A 22,385-nucleotide genomic window follows, 5' to 3' on the forward strand; every position below is an offset into this window, starting at 1 on the left:
CGTTTTGGTCGGTACGATTTGAGGAGCACAAAATGGACCAATCAAAAATGGGCACATAGTGCATATTGATATTTGCAATGGGCACATAGTGCAAATGGGCACATAGTGCATATTGATACAATGCTTGATATTTCACAATTATTCAATTATTTATCTCAAGAAAAATGAAATGTTATTCGTTATGATAGATGCGTAGATATATTTCCTATCAATTGATGCAAAAACCTTTGCGATCTATTGAGAAATGCTCGAGTTATAAGCGTTCCAAATCTTGCATTTTTTCCTACTAGTTCAGTGCCTAGATTTCCATTTCACCCCCTATATCTTCCGGTTAGACGTAGTCCTACGTCAAAAGTTTTATGCCATTTGGATCAAGTTCTTGTACACCTGGGCAGTAATGGGTTAATATTTTGCGCTGCAATGAAGCAAACAGATTGTACAATAATTTCGAACTTCACGCTATCAATCACACTTCCCCTCGCAAACTGTTATACTGCGTAGCACAGTAAAATTCACTCGCTCGATATCTGCGGCGAGCAGAGAATGAGTTCTCACTCGCTGCCCTCTTTTCTCTTATCCGATTCTCTCACTCTCTCGCGCGTGTCGCATAGAGCCGCGTGTTTCAGCAGACGGCAGAAAGGACTCCCGTCCGTATGCGCCTCGTCTCGGACGGCATCAAAACAGAGAAAAGTTCGCTCGGCGCTCGCCATGCCTTCCAGAGGGACCGCACGGAACCGAAATTCAGTCTCTCGTCGCACTCGGTTCCGCGAGGTTGACAGTTCGAAGTTGTTTGATTGAGGTGGATCCGTTCCATCCGTTCGGTGTGAAAAGTCTCACAAATAATACCCGCGAGTTGCGCCGTTTCGTGCCGGAAAATTGTCGTCCGTGTGAGAGCCGGTGTGTTTCGAATTATTACTGCAAATGATGCAATTTGTTTTGTGTTCTGTTTCTTGTGGATCCTTCCCCCTTCCCCGAGGTTGACTCCGGTCCCCCCTCACCTCATCGGCGATGATAAATATTTCGGCTGAACCGTAAAATCACTCACACTGGAGGGTGCGTGACGCCGTGTGGAGGCGGCAGGAGGAGGAGGAGAATAATCCGTGGCCACATGTGCATGAGATGTGGATGCTGCACTGTGTGTCGTGTCTCCATGCTGCTTCCGACGGCACTCCCCCATGCCCCCTTGCCCACGTGTGTGTGTGTGTGTGTGTGTGTGCGCGGTTGAGTGCTGGACGGGATTCTGGATGATGCTCCAATGCTCCCAACGCAACGGCAGCAGCAGCAGCAGCTCCATTCGGCATTCTCACTCGAGAGTTTAGTCGGTGTCAACGAGTGGAACGAACAACACGCCTTCGGCAGCCCTGGCATCAAGGTCGAGTCGCTTCCTCCGACGGATCGTGCGTTTGAGTTTTTCCGTTTCGTGGGTGGCACTGTGAAAAGTTTGCCGATTAATTGGATGATGGTCAGTAGTCAGCGGTTTAATTGAGTGCGGTTCGGGTCAAAGTGAGATCTCCGGAAAGGTCCGCGCACCGCGGGAAACCGGAAGGAGTGCGTTCAGTGGAGATTGTGGAATAAACACTCGGGGAAGGCTCGAAGGATTGATTTTCATTTTGTTTTAAGTTCGACATTTTTCTTTTGTGTGAAATTTTCGGAAGTTTTGAAGGGGAGAGCGAAATGTCGAAGAAATTTATCGCCTTCAGGAGGAGAGAAAAAAGTTTTCCCTCTGAATCAAATGGTGCAATAATTTAAAGTAAAAAGTTTTTGGTCTCATTTCGGCAGGGATTCGAAAATTGTCGGAGAATTGAAGAGGTGAAGTAAAGTGGAAAATAAATATAAAGATAAGATTAATCGAGAAAAGTGATTGAAGAGCGAAGTGAAAAAAATGAGTGGAGAAAAGCCGGCAGATGAGGCAGCAGAATAATGGAAATGCCGGTGTGCAGAGTGAAGAGTGAAGTGGCAGCCGCGTGCAGTAGCATCAGTGTAAAACAATTGAGAAACAGTGCAGTGTAGGATTCATTGTCCCCTCCCCCCTCCGATGCGATATGGAAACCTTTTCTGACATTCCGTCGAAGCAGCTGCGACAGCCAGAGACGACGGCTGGCGCCGAACTGCAGGACACCAAAAAGAGAGCCACTACAGCTGGCTACACCAAAGCGCACAGGAGAAGTCCTTGCAGGAAAACTAACACTGGCGGCCATGGCCACAGCCGAAAGGGTAGTGGCAGCGGCCTGGAAAATGGCAACCACCCAGCCAAATCAAACCTCTCGTCAGCATCCAGTCTGATCGGCTATTTATTCTACCTGCTGTGCATCACTTCGCTCGGTGCTACCATCTACTCAAACATCCGCCAATCACATTTAGAGCATAGATTATTTAGCCTAGTTAGTATCGAAGAGCGTCTGAGTCTGCTGGAGACTCAGATCCGGGATGTATATAGAAGCGGTCGGATGCACGCCGGGTCCCGGGGGCGCTTCCAGTCGTCCCAGGACCAGGAGCAGGAGGAAAGCGTTTCGGATATTGTGCGGAAGATTTCGCTGCAAATTGCCGAATTGCCACGGATACGGCGCGACGTCTCCACACTTAAGCTGTCGCGAGCGGTTCGCCAGGCTTCGATCCAACCGATGGAAGGCGAGTGCATGTGTCCACCAGGTGAGTCCGGCATTTTGAATTTCATTGAGTTTGGGTGCGTTTTTCTGAAGATGATGGTTATTTTGTGAATTGTGAACATTTGTGATTTTTTTGTATCATGAAAAATTCTTCGCTTAACATTTGGGAGTTTAATTCTCTGCTCCATAAAAATACATTAATGAAAATACATATTATTTTTATAAAAATGGAATAATAGTAAAAAATTCCCGAGAATAGATACAAAAGTAAATTTTTTATGTGGATTTTAGTGGTGAAAACAATCTGACAACATAAGTGGGATTTGGAAGAATCTAAATAGCGATACAATACTTTCCGGGGAATGTTGGAAAGCGAATAAATGAATTTAAAATAAACAGTTATTATTGATAAAGCTAACATTTTTATCCATAAAACTATAAAATAGAAAATAGAAGCAATCCCAAAATGAAATTTAAGCGAAGTTCAATTTTATTTTGATTTTTTTTTTAGAAATAATTGGTGTAATTTTTTTTTTTCCAATTCGTTTATTTGTAAGGCTCAATCGCATAAGCTTTGCGGAGCCGCTAACTCAAGTTTTGTTTATACAAAAATTTCATCTTAAATCTATGTTTAGTAGGTTTCGACCGATTACTCGCGGTTTACTCGAGGTTAGAGGGGCAACAATTTTTGTGGGACGGGTCAGGTTAGGGATATGGATATGAGGTATCATTGTCTCAACCGAGGGTTGCCGCACGCACTGTAGCATTGTGCATAATGACCAGGGATAGCATCTGGTGTTCGACTAGCTGTCGAGGGTGGGCGACGGTGAGATGAGGGGACAATACAAACAAACTAATAACGAAAAAGAAAAAAAAACACAAAAGCATTAAATTCTTATACTAGACCGTTTCACAAACATATAGATCAACTGCATATAGCAGATGTCGCGAGTTCCCAACACGTCTCTAACAGGAACATAGGGTTGTCTTCCTTGGACCTCAAGGGCATTCAAAAGGTACTCTCTGGCTGCGTAATTATCCGTACATTGCCAAACTGCGTGATCGATGTCATCGTAACCGTTTCCACACCGACAGACATTGTTTTGAACAAGATTTATTCTGTGGAGGTGCACATCTAGCGAGTAGTGGTTGGACATAAGTCTACTCATTACACGAATGAAGTCACGACTTACGTCCAAACCTTTGAACCACGCTCTCGAAGAAACCTTTGGAATAATTGAATATAACCACCGCCCAAGACTTCCAGTGTCCCAATCGGTTTGCCAACTCAAGAGGGAACTCTGACGCAGTAATTGGAAAAATTCATCGTATGCAATCTGTCTATCAAACAATTCGCCTTCCTGGGCACCCACCTTTGCTAGAGTGTCCGCCTTCTCATTGCCAGGAATTGAGCAATGAGAGGGGACCCATACAAAGGTTATCTTATAAGATCTTTCGATCAGTGCACTCATCTGCAGCCTCACTTTTGTGAGGAAATAAGATGGGTGCCTACTAGTTCTCATCGACTGGAGAGCCTCAAGCGAACTGAGACTATCCGAGAAAATGAAGTAATGGTCTGCAGGCTTGTTGGAGATCATCCCCAATGCGAAGTCGATTGCTGCCAGCTCAGCAACATAAACGGAACAAGGTTCCTGCAGTTTACGGAAGGCGCTCGAATTTTCATTGAAAACACCGAAGCCAGTGGATCCATTGAGGCGAGACCCATCAGTGAAGTATCTTTTCATGCAATTGACTTTTGAGTACTTTCGGTTAAAAATACGGGGAATGTAAGTTGATCGAAGCTGATCTGAGATTCCAAGTATTGCTTGTTTCATCGACAGATCGTATTCAATTGAGGAACTGCTGATGGTGAAGTGAGCACGGTCTGGAGTAAACGATGGAAGACAAATATCTGACGAAATATAGTGGTGGTAAATTCTCATAAACCGAGATTGTATATTTAGATGAAGAATTTTTTCAAACTTTTCAATCAAAAGTGTGTTCGTGACTCCGCATTTCACCAGTATTCTGAGAGAAAGTTCCCAGAATCGGTTCTGTAGAGGAGTTACTCCTGCCAGAACCTCGAGACTCATGTTATGCGTTGAGTGCATACAGCCAAGAGCTATACGCAGACAATGATATTGAATTCGTTCCAGTTTTAGAAGGTGACTTTTAGCTGCTGAGAGAAAGCAAAAAGAGCCATACTCCAGAATGGATAGAATAGTTGTTTTATAAAGTGTTATGAGATCTCCCGGATTAGCTCCCCACCACGTGCCGCAAATCGAGCGGAGGAAGTTGACCCTCTTTTGACATTTTTGCTTCAAATACGTAATGTGGGTATTCCAAGTGCATTTTGATTCAAACCAGACACCAAGGTACTTGAAAGTCAATGATTGGGTAATGCTTCTGCCCAAAAGCTTAAGTTGCAATTGGGCTGGGAACCGCTTTCGAGTAAACACTACCAGTTCGGTTTTCTGCGGCGAGAATTCGATCCCTAAGTTCCTTGCCCAAGAAGACAAGTTATCTAAGGAATTTTGCAATGGTCTTTGCAAATTTTCGGCATGGAGACCTCTGACGGAAACCACACCATCATCTGCAAGCTGTCTTAGCGTGCATTGTTCTGCCAAACAACTGTCAATATCTTTCACATAAAAATTATAAAGAAGGGGGCTCAGACATGAGCCTTGGGGTAGACCCATATAACTATTTCTGGAAGTTGTCAGTTGTCCAAGGGTGAAGTTCATTCGCTTTTCTGACAACAAATTGTACAAAAAGTTATTCAAAATTCCAGGAAGTCCACATCTGTCCAGATTGTCTGACAGAATTTCTATGGTAACCGAATCAAAAGCTCCCTTAATATCCAAGAATACTGAAGCCAATTGCTCCTTGTGCGCAAAGGCCAGTTGAATATCTGTAGAAAGCAACGCTAGACAATCGTTTGTTCCTTTGCTCTTGCGAAACCCAAATTGTGTACTTGATAGCAAATTATTTGTCTCGATCCATTGATCGAGTCTTCGAAGGATCATTTTCTCCAACAATTTTCTAATGCACGAGAGCATAGCAATACGACGGTATGAGTTATGGTTAGACGCTGGTTTGCCAGGCTTTTGAATTGCTATTACTTTGACCTGTCTCCATTCGGGTGGCACAATGTTGTTTTCTAGTAGGGTATTGAATAAGTCTAGCAAGCGTCTTTTCGCGATATCGGGAAGATTTTTTAGAAGAACGAATTTAATCATATCGCTTCCGGGTGAAGAGTTGTTCGATGAAAGAAGAGCCATAGAAAATTCCAGCATTGAGAATGGTCCGTCCAGAGGTCCACTGCTCGGAGACGTTTCTCGAAGAGTATGTTGGGCTGGAACTGAGTCTGGACAGACCTTTTTCGCGAAATCGAATATCCATCGGTTGGAGTATTCTTCACTCTCGTTGGTAGATGAGCGGTTACGCATGTTGCGAGCTACCCTCCACAAGGTACGTATTGAGGTTTCACGAGAAAGACCTTCAATGAAATTGCGCCAGTAACCGCGTTTTTTTGCTTTAATTAATTGTTTCAGCTGTATTTCAAGCTTTGAATATTCCTCGAAGTGTGTGGATGTTCCATGTCTACGAAAAGCTTTGAAAGCATCAGATTTTTTCAAATACAATTTTGTGCATTCATCGTCCCAGCCAGGAGTGGCTGGTTTTCTTTTCAACGGAGCACTTGGAACTTTTCTTTTTTGTGCTTCCAGTGAGCTTTTATACATCAAATCGACAAAGAATCGATATTCTTCCAATGGTGGAAGTATATCTATTGATTCGACACCGATTGTTACCGCCGTTGCAAATTTTTGCCAGTCGATGTTCCTTGTTAGATCAAATGGAACTCGAGATGGTTCAGTGGATTGCGGGCTACACTTGATTGATATACTGATTGGCAAGTGATCGCTACCATGGGGATCATTGATGACCTTCCACTGGCAATCCAATGATAACGAGCTTGAGCAAAAAGAAAGGTCGAGACGACTTTCTCGAGCCGGAGGTTTTGGAATTCGTGTCGCTTCACCAGTGTTCAAGATAGTCAAGTTGAAATCGTCACATAAATCGTAAAAAATAGCCGCTCTGGCGTCATCATAAGGATCACCCCATCCAGTACCATGAGAGTTCATATCACCCAGAATTAGAACTGGGGATGAGAGAATCGAGACTAGATTCCAAAGATGACTACGGCTAATGTTAGTATTTGGAGGAACGTATACTGAAGCTATGCAAAGTTCTTTACTCTTTGCAGTTATTTGACACGCGACAATTTCGACGTCTGATAGAGCTGGGAGAGGAATTTTATAGAAAGAGTAGCACTTTTTGATCCCCAAAAGTACTCCTCCATAAGAATCATTTCTATCCAGGCGAATAATGTTAAAATCGTGGAAGTTGAGTTCAGTGTCAGAAGAAAGCCATGTTTCAGAGAGGGCAAATATATCACAATCATAATTTTGAAGTAAAAATTTGAACGAATCTAGTTTTGGCACTAGACTACGGCAGTTCCATTGTAGCACATTGATCATATCTTCTACTACGCTAGGGGAATTATCCATCGAATGATATGATTGATGCAAGGTGGGGCCATGAAGCAGTCAATTGCTTAAGATAAGACTTTAAAGATGGAAGCAAGGCAGAAATAAAGCTTCTGAGGGGGTCTTGAATTTTTAACGTGTTTAGTATGAAGTCCACAATGTCCGAAAAACCTATCAATCCTAATTGGTGTAATGTCCACGTGGACAACAGGGAGAGGGGTATAGGAAAAGTCCACGTTTGTCCACGATGGGGGAGGGGGTGTTCAAAAACATGATTTTTGTGTCCACGTGGTATTTGGACAGCCCCCTACTTTCCGCACATATTTGCTTTAAACCGAATTTATTACCAAATAAAGTTATGCAAAACCAAATGAAATTGACGGTAAGTGGTAGCTAATAAACTAAGCTATCATTTGATACCAACACTGAAATTGCTGTTCGATTTTTCGAACGCTTCCCAGCAAACATTAAATTCCCAGCAAACATTAAATCGCATAACAAGCGTATATATAACATCATATGCCCTAAACTTTGGTTGGCATATAATGCGCCTAATTGGCATATGCATGCAAAAGTGGAGGCCATATGCTTACCGAATTTGTTTGGATGAATATGCAACTTTGACCGACTGTAATAGCGAAATTGAATTGCGATTTAATATGAATATATTCATGAATTGTCAATGCACCTAACACGACTTTTGCCATACTCATATACGATTTATTACAGACATATAAAAAAACAAATAGCGCAAAATACTTTCATGAAATGTTTATTATAGCCACACGAATCGCTATTTTTATATATGAGTATTCATATTTGTAGAAATAATAATTATTAAATTTACTTGTGTTGGGAGTGGAATATAAATATTTAAAATGGCACAGATTGAGGTTTGATGAAAACTGATCCGATGTGGGTTCGATCTCCGGTCGTCTGTATTATCGTTTTGCTGCATGTTTCATTAGAAGGGATGTTTGCCGTTGTTACTTTCATCGAACATCAGCAATTTCGAGTGCTGATATTCAGAAGCCCGTTTTTGTAAATCCATAAAAAATTTATGGTGTCCTGTAATAGATTGAAATTAAACACGTTTTATGAAATCATTAAAAATTAAAAATAAATTACCATCATCAATGAAGTCATTGAGTTGCTCTATTCCTGCAATCAAATCAAAATCCAAATTGTTTTGTTTTGGTGATTCATTCAACACACCAATTCACATTCCATTTTCTTCTGTTAATTGGTTATGAGTTTCGCTCATATTTGTTTCGATCCGTTTAGCTCCTCTCCAGCGGTTGCGATGTTTTGTGAGTAATCGACTATAAGAGCCACTTTTTTTGAATTTAATTATTTTATTCTTCCATATGTGTTCAGACATTGCTGTTATGAAAATGAAACTTGTCAATGTTAAAGCATTTCATTGACATTTCGATATGATGTAATATGTCCTTTATTGGGATCTTATATGATTTACTGTTTCATGATTTTCTTCACCATACAACACGATTTACTGCAGTACTGAATCGAGTTAAATTATACGCTTATACGACATACAAACTGCATAAGCGTAATATACGCATATGATGTGGATTAAATACTTTTTGTGACAATGTACATCATAAAACTGATGTTTATTACACCGAATTGCGACTTAATTTGAAAATGATGTATAAAATCGAGTTTTTACATTTTATGCGATTTCAAATATACACGATACATACTTTGATTGATATTATATGCGATTATGATTTATTCTGATTCCTTGTAAGACTTAGCACGTGCAAAATTATACGATTTAATGTTTGCTGGGTTGTGTTACTTTAGCACACGCTAGCTCGCATATTAATTCGTATCAAATTACAATCGCATAGAATATCAATCAAAGGATGCAGCATGTGAATCTTCAATCGGATGAAATGCAAAACACGATTTTCAATACCATTGATGGATTAAGTCGTATATCGGTATAACAATCATCCTAACATCGCGATGTGCAGCGTTATATACGTACATTCTTTTTTTTTATACTAGCTGACCCGGCAAACTTCGTCTCGCCCAAAATTTATATTTCGTTATCACATCCACGTTTTCTTACTAAGCGCACATTCATGGGTCCAGAGAGGGGCTAGTTGTGTCGAACCATCAAAGAAGCGTTTCGTGCCCCCTAAAACCTCCGAATGCCAAATTTGGTTCCGTTTGCTTAATTAGTTCTCGAGTTCTTCAGCACTCACCACTCCTCTAAAGAGAGATGGGAAAGGAGTGTCAAACCACCATAATAACATTTATTGCTCCCTTAATCCTCCATATGCCAAATTTGGTTCCATTTTCTTGATAAATTCTCGAGTAATGTAGAAATTTGCGTTTCATTTGTATGGCAGCAGTAGGGAGGGGGAGGGGTCTCGAACTATCATCAGAACCTTCCCCGACCTCGAAAACCCCTACATACCAATTTTCATGTCGATCGGTTGAGTATTTTCCGAGTCCATAAGAATCAGACAGACAGACAAACAGAAATCCATTTTTATATATTGGCTGTCAAAAAAGTCCTGCGGTTTTTGTTTTGAATTTTCATTTGTTCATAAAATTAGTTACAATCATCTGTTTTAAGTCAAATACGCGCTGTTTTGTTCGATGACTTGTTCCCAACGAGATGCCAACTTCATAATACCCCTGTTATAGAAGCTCGCTTCCTTATTGGCAAAAAACTCGGATAGCCAATTTTCACAGGCCTCTTTTGTGGCTAACTTCTGACTACCTAGCTCGTTCGCCATGGACAAAAACAGGTGGTAGTCACTTGGTGCAATGTCCGGACTATGCGGCGGATGCAAAAGAACCTCCCATCCGAGCTCCCGGAGCTTCTGGCGCGTCACCAAAGAAGTGTGTGGCCTGGCGTTGTCCTGATGGAAGACAATGCGGCCTCTGTTTATCAAAGATGGCCTCTTCTTCATGAGTGCTACCTTCAAGTGGTCCAGTTGTTGGCAGTACAGGTCCGAATTGAGCGTTTGGCCATAGGGAAGCAGCTCATAATAGATTATTCCTTGACAATCCCACCAAACACACAGCAGAACCTTCCTGGCCGTTAATGAGAGCTTGGCCACCGTCTGAGCCGCTTCAGCGGGCTTCGACCACGACCGTTTGCGCTCCACGTTGTCGTAAGTGACCCACTTTTCATCGCCAGTCACCATCCGCTTCAGAAACGGGTCGATTTTGTTGCGATTCAGCAGCGATTCACATGCGTCGATACGGTCAAAGATGTTTTTTTTGCGTCAACGTGTGTGGCACCCATACATCGAGCTTCTTTGTGAATCCAAGCTTCTTCAAATGGTTAATAACGGTTTGATGACTTATCCCCAGCTCTTGGCCGATGCTACGGCTACGGCTGCTGGCGCGCAAAAATACCTTTCCAACAAGCTATAGTATGACTCGATACAATGAATACAACTAGAACTACGCGCTTGCAACGACACCTCGCGGAAATACCGCAGGACTTTTTTGACAGCCTAATATTATTGAATACGGATATATATATTTTTCAAAATATTTGTTAGTGTCCACGTGGATGTAATCTATACCCCCTCTCCCCTCACCGTGGACAATCATGGACATTTTCGTAACCCCTACCCCCCTTTAAGTTGTCCACGTGGTATGTGGACAGCCCCAATGCTGTAATTTTCGGAAAATTTTGAAGTCTTAAAGTTATAGTGAAGTGGCAACAGTGAACACAATTAAATCGCACAAGCTATCACGTGAACATTTCAGCATTCCATTTACATGTTCAATTTGTTCTCATGGCGATAGTACAAAATGGAAACGTTAAGGATGCTAGTGATCACGCGGAACAATGAACAATTGGATGTCTACGTTGATATCACCATTCCATTGATACGGGATGATTAATTGAAAAGCACCGTAATTCATTCGTGTTCCCATATCGGAGAATACGGCGCGTATTCGTCCCGAGAACCACCATGGCAACTGAACCGCAAACCATTGGTTACGGGTGCTTCCACAACCAACTCGCAGATTGAAGCAGCAACAGAAGAACATCATCGGCCGCAACAGACGCGCGCAAAAAAAAAAAAAACGGAAGATAGCACACAGAGAGTACCCCTGAGTTCCCCTGGGTATTCCTTTCCCGAAGTCAGCCCGGGAAGCGCACAAAGCGAAAGTCAACGAAAAAGGGTTAATGGAGGGGCACTAATGGTTTTGTATTTATAAATAATCCGCAAGCAATATGGTCGAGGGAGAGCGAGCATCAATGCAAGCGTTTGATCCCTGGTTTTTTTTCTTCTCAAATACTGGGATCAGCTTTGAGCCTATAATCGACCCACCGAAGCCTCCTTTGTTTGATTGCTTTTCGCTTTGCCACTCATATGACCTGCTAAGGGGCTGTCCACATACCACGTGGACAACTTTAGGGAGGGTAGGGGGTAAGAAAATGTCCACTCTTGTCCATGGGGGGGGTACAGACTGAGTCCACGTGGACAGGAAGAATTTTCTCTCCGTATTTATCAATAAACGGATTGAGCCGTCTGAGAGTGCTGCTCAGCCAACGTTCATATATTTTTTCTCATATCATGAATCTTCTTCAATGAAATCTGTATTATAAAAATATCTCACGTAAATTGTGAATGACCAACTATTTCCTATGATCGAACCTTCATAGTTACGGGGTATATATAGCCCTCATAGCCAAAACAATAAAAAATAAACGATTCCATAATGGTTGAGATTCCATGATATGCGTAAATGATTTTTCATCAAATATAATTTTCTATACATTTTTTTATATCTCGAGAACAGTATATGATAATAATGTCTGTATAGTTTTTCATACAGAATTGCGTGTAAAATCATTTTTTCAAAGTATTTTCATTCCATTAATTTCTAGGAATCAATATTTATTTACATTTTACATTAACATTGTCTATGCATCAATAGTCGTCAACCTAAAACAATTGAGCCAGTGTTCTGATAAATTATAGAATATTTCAAGAGGTGACAGAGGATCATATTTGATGAAAAAATCCTACGCATGTGGTCAATTCTCAACTAGGACATTGTTGAACTTTTCTTAAGTCTAATTGTATGTCTAGAACTGACTCTGATTTAGAAAGTACGCCTCTTAGAATAATTATACTGTTCATTTGAAGGATAAGAAAATGTTGCATAGAATGCAGTTGTAAAACTTTCAAATTAATGGAACCAAGAATAAACTTTTAAGTGTAAAGAAGAAACTTCAAATATTGTGTTTTTAATTAATTTTCAAAAATGCATGATAAACTGGATTGTTTCTATCAGCCAAATTAAAGCTCTCCAACCACTCTACAGTTCCTTCCTTGACACCACATTATTATCCTTCTTGTTATTTTCCACTAACTTAAATGTGTTCACAACAGAATTTTATGCAAAATTTCCTCAGATGAAAGCAATTAAATCGTGCCAAATAGCGCACTTTTTGAATTAAAGTCAGTTTAAGGCAAAAAACCGGTCTCATGGAAAAGTTCGATAATTCTTTCGTAGTTAAGGTTTGATCATAAGCGTGGAAGATATTTCGTGATCCCATAAAAATATTCCGGATCATATATAACAATATATATAACAATATTTTAAACAGATATAATAGTTCTCGATATTTTATTCAATTTATGAGAAAGTTTTTCTCAATAGTTTAAACATTCATAAAAAAAAATAATAGAAGGTCAATAGATTTCTCTAAAAAAAAAAGTCACAGGATGGTTGTGTCCGAGACACGACCGCATAGTTGACGTAGGATTCCGTTAGGCAATCTATTGATTTTGGATATGTTCGAAGAATTATATCGTTAAACTCTTTGATAATGATTTAATGGCCCTGAAAAGGGCCGTTTTGTTTGGTTGTTAGGTATTGTTTGTTCACTTCACCAGTGTTTACCGAGTGATGGTGACAGAAGGATGCTAAACAGTCGTTGGATGGTGCGCATCAGATAAAAGTTGTCGAAGTGGAATGAGATATGATGAAAACCATTCTCTGTGACCCTAGACGAGATGCCTCCTGTGTTATGTGTATGGATGAAGAAAAAAAAACTCACCAACGTAATATAAGATAATTACCAATACCGAACACAGTTACCGATTTTTCTCATCAGTAAAAACATGTTACTTTAATATAGAGAAAACATATTTGAAATTGAAAATGTGATTTTCTTTTATAATTTTTACTTTCTGAGTGTTTATTCAACCCAATGCGAATTTTAATTGGACTAACATCACCTGATACTATATTTAAAGCATATGAGAAATCACTTTTTGACGTAGGACTACGTCTAACCGGAAGATATAGGGGGTGAAATGGAAATCTAGGCACTGAACAAGTAGGAAAAAATGCAAGATTTGGAACGCTTATAACTCGAGCATTTCTCAATAGATCGCAAAGGTTTTTGCATCAATTGATAGGAAATATATCTACGCATCTATCATAACGAATAACATTTCATTTTTCTTGAGATAAATAATTGAATAATTGTGAAATATCAAGCATTGTCAAAATGCACTATGTGCCCATTTTTTATTGGTCCATTTTGTGCTCCTCAAATCGAACCGACCAAAACGGGCAACCAGAGCAGCAGCGAAATAGAATGAACCACGATTGGAAAGGAAAAAGAAAAAAATGAACGAAACATTGGTCGCAGTCTCACACATGCGTAATTCTCGAGCCAGCCAGTCAGCTTAAAAATCCCCGCTCCGCTGCCGTAACGATCATTCTCATTCAAACCGTACACCACATCGGTTCGCATCACAACACATCAACAAACCAACCCAAGCAGCCATGTCTGGACATGGTGAAGGAGGAAAAGTGAAGGGAAAGGCAAAATCTCGCTCGAACCGTGTTGATCTGGAGTTCCCCGCAAGGGTACCTAGGCCGAGCTCGTTAGTACCAGTGCACCAGTTCACCTAGCCGGCGTTATATAGTTTCGGCCGCCGAAGTGATCGAGTTAGCTGGTAAAGCTGCTCGCGACGATAAGTGGCGAGTGGCAAACGCAATCGTAAAACGGCATCAGGTAGCAGAAGAAAAAAGTTTGTTCTTTATACAAACTGCTTTGGTGGCAAATCCAGAACAAGGCGGCATCGAGGGCGTTCGAAAACCAGGCGTTTTCAAAACCACGAGTACTAAGTTTTCTAAATTGGAACCATTCCATAAAACAAGGCGCTTTTCAGTGCCATTAAACCTTCCAAAAAAGAGTTTAGGAAATACAGTTCAATGCTTTCTAAAACAATATCCAAAATAATAATAAAACACAAATTGATTTTTTCATAATTTGTTTGCCAGGATATGATGAGTATGTGAATTTGGCAGTTGTTCTGAGCTTATTGATTTTCACCAATTCTTAAATTGCTTCTAGATTGAAAGTACAGTAATTTACACTTATCTCGACATTTAGCTAATTGGACGGACCAGTAATGCGACATATTTAGTTGGACATTTTTGTAAACATAGAGTTCGGGGTCCAAATTATGACCCCACATTGAAGGTCGACACTGTACCACTGTCATCGCAAATGTTCAATTACAGGTTAAAATTACCTCCAATCCGATACTGAGTGGTGGTAATGCGACGTGCCATTGAATGTAATTTACTGTAAAATATGTCACAAGCTGGATGGGAAGAAATTTTCCAACTGTGAAAGCTGTGGCGAGTGGCAAATGCAATCGCTAAACAGCAAGGTTTAGCCGAACAAGATGGGGATGTCGAGTGATAACAAAACAATAAACTCTTTAGATTGAAGATAATTTTGAGATCCTGAAAAGGACCCTTTTTAGCCTGCATGTGAATCCAACGAGCGAACAAATCGTAATGAATGTATTTTTTTGCCATCGCTCCCTTTTAACGCTCATTCGTTCGTCTCGTTGGACTCGCCCCTCTGGCTGAGTCCGCCGATTTTTCTCTATCCTGTGAGTGTGTACCGCTAGAGTATAAAACACGCGGACCCCAAACAATATCTTATTTTCCTTCAAACCGTAAACCCGTGTGGTTGTACGGCATCAGCATCGTGGACGTAACAAAGGAGGACAAGTTAAGGGAAAGGCAAAGTCTCACTCGAACCGTGCAAGTCTCCAGTTCCCTGTTGGTCGCATTCATTGATTGCTCCGCAAGGGTAACTAGGCCGAACGGATTGGTGCCGGAGCACCAGTATACCTAACAGCGATTATAGAGTTTCGGCCGTCGGAGTACTCGAGTTGGCTTGCAAAGCTGCTCACGACAATCAGAAAACCCGCATCAAGAACAGAGCAGCTTCGGTTCGGCGCTCATCAAGGCAACAATTAGTTTCAGTGAGTGGCAAAGTGTTTCTCCGGCACGTCGCATCAAATGTAATTTGCTGAACAACATGTCACAAGCTGGATGGGAAGAAATTTTCCAACTGTGAAAGCTGTGGCGAGTGGCAAACGCAATAGCTAAACAGGAAGATTTAACCGAACAAGATGGGAATATCGAGTGATAACAAAAACACAACACCAAAGGTTCTTTTCAGAACCATCAACATATTCATGAAGAGTAAACAGTAAACTAATCCATTTTTAAGGTACATAGGTAGGTATTCACGTAGGAGAAGAAAATAAAACAATATATTTAAAATATATATTTAACAAAAGCTGTCCCATTTGTATAGTCCTACGTCACTCCGGTTATGTCCCCGACATTACCCACCCGTCTTTTTCTAATATTTTTTTCACTTTTCCAATTTTTCCAAAAATCGTCGTATAAACTTTCTTTGGATGAAAACGAACACAACAACACAGACAGCTTAAACATAACGACCCATTTCCGAGCGGGAACACACCTTGATGAAAACCATGGAAATTAAAACAAATAGTTCATACATCAAGTCATTTTTAACACAACTGCTACCATATACAATTTTACACTTACACTTGTGCTAAATTTTTCACAATACACGAACGGTCATTGACATGAAATTTCAGAAGGCAACCAACATTGAAATTCCAAATCTAAAACTTTAAATTAAGTGCATACAAATTGCATACAATCAATCCGTTTTCACCGTGAAGTGACGTTCGTGATCAGGCCCTTTATTTGCTAGAATTAATCGTATCACTCGCCTTACTTGCAATACCAAAATGCCCCCGACTTGCATATATTTGCAATGTCGATTTATCCCATGCAGCTTGGTTTTGATGTCTCTGTCAGGGAATACCTATCGGTAGGAATAAAAGTTCCCCCTACTTTTATGTATTTGCAATGCCTCCATTCCTCCAGGCAGCTTGGTTTTGATGTCTCTGTTAGGGAACCGCCGCATGTGTCGTCAATTTCGACCAATCAGAAGTGGGTATTTCCGTTAGGATAGGGGTTGAGAGTTTTCAATTGTTCGATAGTTAGTTTCATGACATATATTATTTTCTTCAATATAAAAAATTGTTATGGAGTGCCGGAATCGATTGACGCAAAAATCTCATCAATCCATCATGAAATGACTGAGCAATAAGCGTTTGAAATTGGACAATTTTCACGATGTACTCGATTTTCGATTTTCAATTTGTACCCCAATATGTTCCCGAAAGACGTAATCCTACGTCAAAAATGTTTCTATCGGGCAACAGGCTTTAAGGCTATTTTTGGAAAAAATGAACAAAATTTTAATAAAGTGGAGCCGATCCTCTCCATTTTATTGAAAGGATTAATTTGGCGTTGAATTGCTCTCTGGTAAACTGTGACGTTAGTGACTTTTTGATAAGGATTTAAGCGGAGGAAAACTAGCAACACAAATAATTTTTCGTGCACGGTTGGTGAAAATTTATTGAGTCTTGAGTTTTCTGATGTTTTTCCCCCACGAGTATTTTGGAAACTTAATGCAGAATGGTCAATAAGCAGTTGAAGAATAAAACAAATATTGAAAATATTTTTAATAAGGTATTAGTACCCTTTGAAAATTCTCCGAACTATTGCGGAAAAGGTTTCTTTTGCGCTGATGACTAAAAGTGAATTGATTGGGTGAATGAACCGACATACCCTGTAAAGAACTACACTCGACAAAAAAATAGAGGAGCAAAACGAGCGACAACGAAAGTTTTGAGTGATTTTTGAAACGCTGTAACTCTGTTATAAAATAATGCATTTGTCAAAGCAACAACTGGACCATGTATTGAATATTTCCAAGATTGCGATGAGTAGATTTGACCATCGATTTGCTGTGCGTTCATTATTTCATGAAATATTCTTAATTCGAAATCAAAGGATAATTTTTCATTCGATAGAGAATACCTCTGTAGTGAATAGTTTTACTGAAACTCTCTATGAATCAGATGGAAACGAAATAATCATGTTGATTGGATTGCTTTCAAGAATGTATTTTCAAAACCTAGAGAAACTTTGAGAACAAATCATAAACGCTTTATCTTTTCTTGCAATGTGTTTTTTTTATCTCCAACACATATACGCATCACACACTAGCAATTTGTAGCTTGCTGTCTTTTTTATCTTAATGTCATCATTTATACCGAAGATACAGGCGTTCCGAAATCGCTGAAAAATTTCGACCCTTTACTCCTCAATCCTTTGTCAAGTGAAGATTTATAGACATCAGTGCATGCTTCCTACTTTATCTTTTTTTTTTTTTGAAATTCTTTTTAATTGATAAAAAAATAATCTATGTATATAAAATTGTTCTGTTCGTTTTTGTGCGTTTCGAAAACTCAAGCTCTGATGGAGCTCATATTATAACACTTCAAAAATTGTTGTTGCTACTGCCAACGCCTCAAGGAGCTTTAAGATTTCCAGATGAAATAAGCACACTTCTGAAATAAAGTTGTGAAAGTAAATTAATTTTCTAGTATTGGACATGTATTCTATGTGATAGCAGCAAAAATTTTTGCATGTGTTTAAAAATCGTGAGCTTAAATTGTATCTGATAACGATTTTTAATCCATTTATTTTTATTCGATTGGCTTGGCTCAAGATCAATCTTTGGAATTTTGTAATTTATATTCGGATGCGGATTGTTCAACTGGATTCTGGTTCAACTGGTTTTCCGTGTTGACAAACCAGATAGCCTTTAGGGGAAAGTAGGTAAAGACGGACACCCTAAGGTGTAATCTCAATTTTTACACATATATAGCGTTCATGATCGCAGTTGTTGTACAAATTGAAACTTCAGGTCCTTTTCTATCATAATTACCGTTGATACTAGTAAATTTATTCCAACATTGATGTATTCTGGGTCATTGAAAAAAATGCATCGAAATACTATTTCTTCACATGGTCGGGAAAGACGGACATCTGGAATGGGTAAGACGGACACTAAGGTGGGAAAGATGGATACTTACGGAAAAGTTGTAGTTTTTGTACGTATTTTAGTGTTTTCAGCATTGGGGAGTGTTCTTGAATTACGCTACGATTCGAAAGGCTACTCATGTTGTTCGTGGACAGTTTCATCCTTGGAAGGGAACGACAGAAGAGGTCAAATACATACACTCCATGCAAAAATTTCTGGATTTTTGCGGGCCATTGTCCTCGCAAAGGAAACAAAAGGATCTGAAATAGCCAACAACCTGTCCACGCATATTTTAAATGACCTCCTAGGAAGACGATAATACATTTGTAAAGTTTAATGATACACTTAAAAATATTTCAAAACGAAAGTTTATTTATAAAGCATTAAAAACAATTCATCGATGGTTTAAGTTCATTTGAGTATTTAAATTAATTCAATTTTCAGTGGGAATAAAAAAAAAATAGAAAAAAAAGAAGAATCAAGAGCAGTTCTGACAAATAGTTGCAGCAGAAGTAAAGCATTCAGCGTGGAACCATGAAAGGCATTGTAAGCATATTGTCCAACCTGTCCCGAAATCTGAATCAGAAAACTGGCTTCCGCATTTCTCGCATAGATTATCAGATGTGGTGTCCCCTTTGCCCTTATTTTGCTTAGGCTTCTTCGAAGAGCGTTGTTTTTGTTCTTTTTTGATGGATTTAATGTCTTTCGATGCTTTCGCCTTCTTCAAAGTGTCAGCGTATTGAGCAGACGTTATGTCAGCTGCCTTTTCTGCTTGGCGTTTTCTCTTCGTGACTCTCGGGGTGACCATTTTCGGTAACGGAAGTATGATCGACGGAGATATTTCAAACACCGGGTTATTGGCCGTTGAGATGCTGTCCGGTTCTGCGAAATCAGCGATGATGTCACGGGGAGCACTTGAACTTCTTTATCCTCACAGGAAATGCGATTTACGGTCGATTGACTAGGCGCACCTTCAAGATGCAATCGAAACGTCTCCTCTTTACGAAGAATCTCAGGATCGGGTTGATCAGTCACCGTGGCCGGGGCAAAGTCATCATCGGAAAAAATATTGCGATCAAATGGCCAAATTCCTATTTTTTCGAACCCATTCTCAGCAATTTCCGTAGTAGCCGCCTTGATGAATGCAGGTTTCATGAGCTCGGCAACGTCATATTGGCTGACGACTTTACCTGGATTCTGTTGTAGGAAACGCTCTACTTCCTGTGCGTAGTACGTCTTGAAAGGTGCCATAAAGGATACATCAAGCGGTTGAAGTTTGTTGCTAGTGTGAGGTGGTAAAACTAGAACCTTAACAAAGTTAGCTCTAGCTTTCTCGGTAAAAGCTAGGTTCTTCGTGTGCGACGAGTGGCCATCAATTATGAGCAAGGCAGGACTGTCTTCAGAAGGTTTTACATGCTCCAAAAAGTGATCGAACCACTCATTGAATATTTCGACAGTCATGTAACCCGATGCATTACAGGCAAATTTGCTTCCACGTGATGCCCCTTTCTTCAAAGCTTCGTGCATCCGCATGCGAAGAAAAATGAAGAACGGCGGAAGGTGCTGTCCGGTTGCGGACATGCACATTACTGCCGTAGCTGTTTCTCCGCGTTCCGCAGATGTAATATCACCAACCTGTTTTTTGCCTTAAACTTCTTCGGAGGAACCTGTAAGAAAGTATGAATAAAAAATTAAACTGATTTTTAAACGAACTACAATGCCAAAACAAATACTAACGGTACAAACACTAGTCTCATCGGCGTTCAGAACACGATCTGGCGTCAATTTGGGATCTTTCAGCGCTTCTTCCAGCAAATCGTAAAACGCAGATACTGCTGGCTTATTGAAGCCTCTGGCTCGGGCGGCAGAGGTAGCTTCAGGTTTACGGAGCGACAATTTGGGATTTCGTTTCAGAAAATTGCTTAGCCAAGCTTTTCCAGCCATCTTGGTAGACTTGTTGAACGGGTGTGGCAATCCATTTTTTTCGGCCATTGTACCAGCTCCTCTTCTTGTTGAGAATTGAATACGGAATCAAGAGGTCCTAGCCGAGTTGATACAGTTGGACTTGTGAAGTGGCGAATCAGTGTGGATCTTGGAATTGCGTAACTTCTTGCTGCTGTCTTCACCGGCGATCCACTTTTTACAGCCTTAATGGCTTGTTCCAACTGCTGAGCGGTCCATGACTGCCGGTTACTCTTGCGCTTGTTATTTGTAGGCATCTTTATAGTAAAACCAAACAATTTTGTTAAATACCTTAGGAAAATACTAGTGTCCGTCTTTCCTTACCTTAATATGTCCGTCTTACCCGAACTGGCAGCTTTTTTTTCGAATGACCGTAGCTCTTCCTATAAGCGTTGAAAAACCTCTGATTTATCACAGGATAGTTAATGATGGACTAAATAAACACTTACCCGTTGGAGGAACACGTAAAAAACAAAAAATCACGAACTTTTCGCTATTTTCTACGGAGTAAAAATTACATCGAATGGTGCACCCGCGAAGATAATTTTTGTTTTGTTTACAAGCTAACTCTCAAGCTGGAATCAACAGTGTGTCTCGAAAGTATTGATACACTTTATTGAATTTTGTATTTGCATAACTAAAATATTTCAAAAAATTTTAGTTAATGGAATATTAAAAGTGTCCATCTTACCCGCAGTGTCCGTCTTTACCTACTTTCCCCTATATCTTCGAAGGTAATAGAAAAGCAAAGTATTACAAGTATTTCAAAATTAAACTCATATCGAATATTTGCTTTGTTTTACTACTCATTTCTCTGTAATAAAACATCAATGAGCCACAGCAAACGTGGCAGGGTTCAGCAAGTAAAATTTGAAACAAAATAAACTTAAATGGAACTAAAATTTATTGCGCAATTCAGTTATTTCCTGAATTATTCTAACAAAATAAAGAAAATTGTCCACGCTTGTCCACGGAGGGGGAGGGGGGAGTAAAAATCCGTGCTTTTTCTGTCCACGTGGTATGTAGACAGCCCCTAAGGTTGGTTCGAAGCAGGTGACGCTGGGTTTCCATTGCCGAATAGCACCCAGTAAAAGGTAATAGCGCCAAATCTGATAAATCTTCGCATTTGGGAGAAAATTGATCTGCTTGCGTACAGAATCAAAACAATCCTGGGCGGGATGCTGCTGCTAAGGATGGTCATATTTCAAAGGGAACCCATATCCACAGAACAACATCAGCATGTCTCCCGGAATGAGTCCATTATCCAGAACAAACAATTCCCACCGCCAACGCCTTCGCAGAGAATTTAAGCTGCAAACGAACCGACTTGAATTAGATCAAAAGCATCATCTTGGGGAACCAACAAAGCGTTGCATATTTTTACAGTTAATACAACACAACACTTGGAATCGGCTTAAACGGCTTAAGTGGTGTGAAAAGGGCCGAAAAGAATGCTGTTCGAGGCGAGAAGAATCGCATTCACTTCGTTGCTTGGGAACCATCAAACCGCTCGCCGGTGTGTGTGTGGGTGTGTGTTTTTTTGTTTGTTTATCCTCGGGTCCCATTCGTGCCTCGCATCGGAGATCCCTGCAGTGACGGTTTCGCTGACACGGCTCGAATAGATTATTGTTGGTGTTGTTATTGTGTCAACATTTCACTCACTTCCAGCACGGTTATAGGGGTTCTAAACGCTCCGGCAGTAGCGCGGATTTCATTTCCAGAAATTGTCAGAGTAACGTACAATTTTTTTTTGTCTTCCCGAAAACGTCGTCCATTATGTGTCCCCTCGAGAATAATTTTCATCCTCTGACTGGTAAGCGTTGCCCGGAGAGTAAGCACTCAATCTTCTAATCCAATAGAGTGACACGGACGACTGTACCAACAAAACTTTTGTGCTCCGACCAGGGGATATGGGATGGGCGCACAAGGGTCAATTTTCACTTGTTATTTCATCTTGTTGCCCCTGTACAGCTCCCCACGTTTGTGTGGGAGGACTAA

At 40.4% G+C, this 22,385-nt stretch overlaps 1 protein-coding gene across 10 annotated transcripts in view; it reads left to right on the forward strand.

Moving 5' to 3' along the window:
• The first annotated feature begins 741 nt into the window (after positions 1–741).
• The window catches only part of LOC129766673 (collagen alpha chain CG42342), a 520,858-nt gene continuing 499,214 nt past the window's right edge, over positions 742–22,385 (forward strand). For 2 of the 10 annotated variants that reach the window (XM_055767280.1, XM_055767290.1), the window contains exon 1: positions 1,286–2,649. In XM_055767280.1, coding sequence (XP_055623255.1) covers positions 2,043–2,649 — 607 coding nt within the window. In that variant the 5' untranslated portion in view covers positions 1,286–2,042. Of the gene's footprint in view, positions 898–1,280; positions 2,650–22,385 lie in introns of those variants that run through there. The other 8 variants (XM_055767263.1, XM_055767276.1, XM_055767271.1 and 5 more) reach the window with 8 other exon arrangements.

Source organism: Toxorhynchites rutilus, chromosome 1 (genome assembly GCF_029784135.1).
Source record: "Toxorhynchites rutilus septentrionalis strain SRP chromosome 1, ASM2978413v1, whole genome shotgun sequence".
In the NCBI taxonomy this organism is placed as follows: domain Eukaryota; kingdom Metazoa; phylum Arthropoda; class Insecta; order Diptera; family Culicidae; genus Toxorhynchites; species Toxorhynchites rutilus.